At 66.8% G+C, this 1,701-nt stretch overlaps 1 protein-coding gene across 1 annotated transcript in view; it reads right to left on the bottom strand.

Annotated features, from left to right (window-relative positions):
* Nucleotides 1-1,134, bottom strand: part of MOB2 (MOB kinase activator 2) — a 13,297-nt gene extending 12,163 nt beyond the window's left edge. The window contains exon 1 of the mRNA XM_025046276.1: nt 1,066-1,134. Within this exon, the coding sequence (XP_024902044.1) occupies nt 1,066-1,134 (69 nt within the window). The remainder of the gene's footprint in view (nt 1-1,065) is intronic.
* Nucleotides 1,135-1,701: the final 567 nt, after the last annotated feature.

Below are 1,701 nucleotides of genomic sequence, written 5' to 3' on the forward strand. Positions count from 1 at the left end.
AGGAGGAGGGGAGGAGGGGGAGGATGAGGAGGAGGCGGCGGCGGCAGGTCTGGGGAGGGGGCAGGGCTGCGGGAATGCACGTGGACGGCAGCGGCCCAGCCGAGCAAGTGCTGGGAAAGCCCCACAGAAACCCCCGTGCTGACGGAGTCGAGGGGGACAGCCCGCAGAGAGGACGCTGGGGGCCGCGAAGGCAGCGCCCAGGACGCTGCCCCGAGCCGTGCCGCCAGGCCCCAGGTCAAGCCACCCTGGAGCAGGGGTGCGCAGGGCTTGCGGGCAGCGTCCGGGCCTCTGCACGGGTTCTGCCTGCTCCCACGGGGCAGAGCCGCCCCGAGGCCAGACTCTACCGACCTCCCTCCTAGGATGCTATGGGAACCAGCCTGGCAAGGGATACCACGGTCGGGTGTGAAGCCCATGCCCTGGGCTGACGACTGGGGTCAACCCTGTCACCCTGATGGCCAGGGCACAGACACGCAGGGGACAGATGGCATAGGGGGCTCACAAAGTTCCGTGAACATCTCATCCCCCGGGGCTGGTGGAACACAGGGTTCACCGCCAGTCCGGGCTCCCATTTCTAAGGCGGTGACCTCAGGTGGTGCCTGAAAACTACCCTCGTGATGCTGGGAGGCTCCCCGCCTAGGCCGTGTTCTCCTTGGTCCCACCTGGCCTGGGGCCACCGCGACCCCCTTCCGTCATGGAGCCTCGGTAGGGCTGGGAAGACCCCATGGGACCCCCGTCGAGTGCCCGCCAACCCCTCGGGCGGCAGCCAGCCAGACGCCACGGAAAGGGACACCAGGCTGTTTATCTCGGTTTAAGCGCCTGGCGGTCAGCCCCCCAAATGCAGGCTGGCACCGGCCTTTGTGTCCCACTGGGAGGAAAAGCCCCAGGCAGACTGAGGACGACACGCAGGCCTACTGGCCACGGCCCGCACGAGAGGTGGTGCCCGTGCTCCTGACCCGAAGTGCAGCCGCCACGTGGCCACTGTGCGCACAGCGAGCTCTGCTCCCTCCTCTCTGCCCGGGACGGAGGCGCTCTGCCCCTAACACCTGGCCGACTTGTCACCCTCACCGTGAAGCCTTCCCTGGTCCACCAGTAAGGTGGCCTCAGCCCATCTCCCACAGAGCCTGCTGGCACCATGGGCGCGTACCGCGGCTCAGAGGGTCAGTCCTCCCGTCTGTCTGCTGTGGAGCCCATTTCAGAGTTCGGCCCCTCCTGCCATGTGCGCACGGCTCTTACGCTGCCTGTGAGGGTCACTGTTCCCAATCTGAACCGATGACCTGGAGAAGAAGCCGACCTGCCCATGTTTCCAATCTCACACATAACAGGACCAGGCAGGGCTCTGGCGAGCTGGCGGGCGAGTCTCCGGTTTCCCGTGTGGCACGCAGTGACCCGCTGTGGGGAGGAGCCCCGTGGCAGGGGAAGGGGAAAGCAACGGTGCCCAGACATGGCTGGAGGCACCGGCACACACAGGCACTAGAACTCGTCGGCCAGCCCACGGCCAGCCCAGCCGCCCACGAAGACAGAACCGGGGAAGCAGGAGATTCTCCCGATTTCACATCACGGCCCACTGAAATCACAGGCAGACGTGAGGTTGTCACACCAAAGGGGCCTGAAGGGCGTCTCACTTGTGACCCTCTCTGGGTGGTCCTGCGAGGACCGCCCCCGCTCTGGCCCCATGCACGGCGCACCCCCCGCTCTCCGGAA

This window comes from Pteropus alecto, unplaced genomic scaffold (assembly GCF_000325575.1).
Source record: "Pteropus alecto unplaced genomic scaffold, ASM32557v1 scaffold43, whole genome shotgun sequence".
NCBI classification, from domain to species: domain Eukaryota; kingdom Metazoa; phylum Chordata; class Mammalia; order Chiroptera; family Pteropodidae; genus Pteropus; species Pteropus alecto.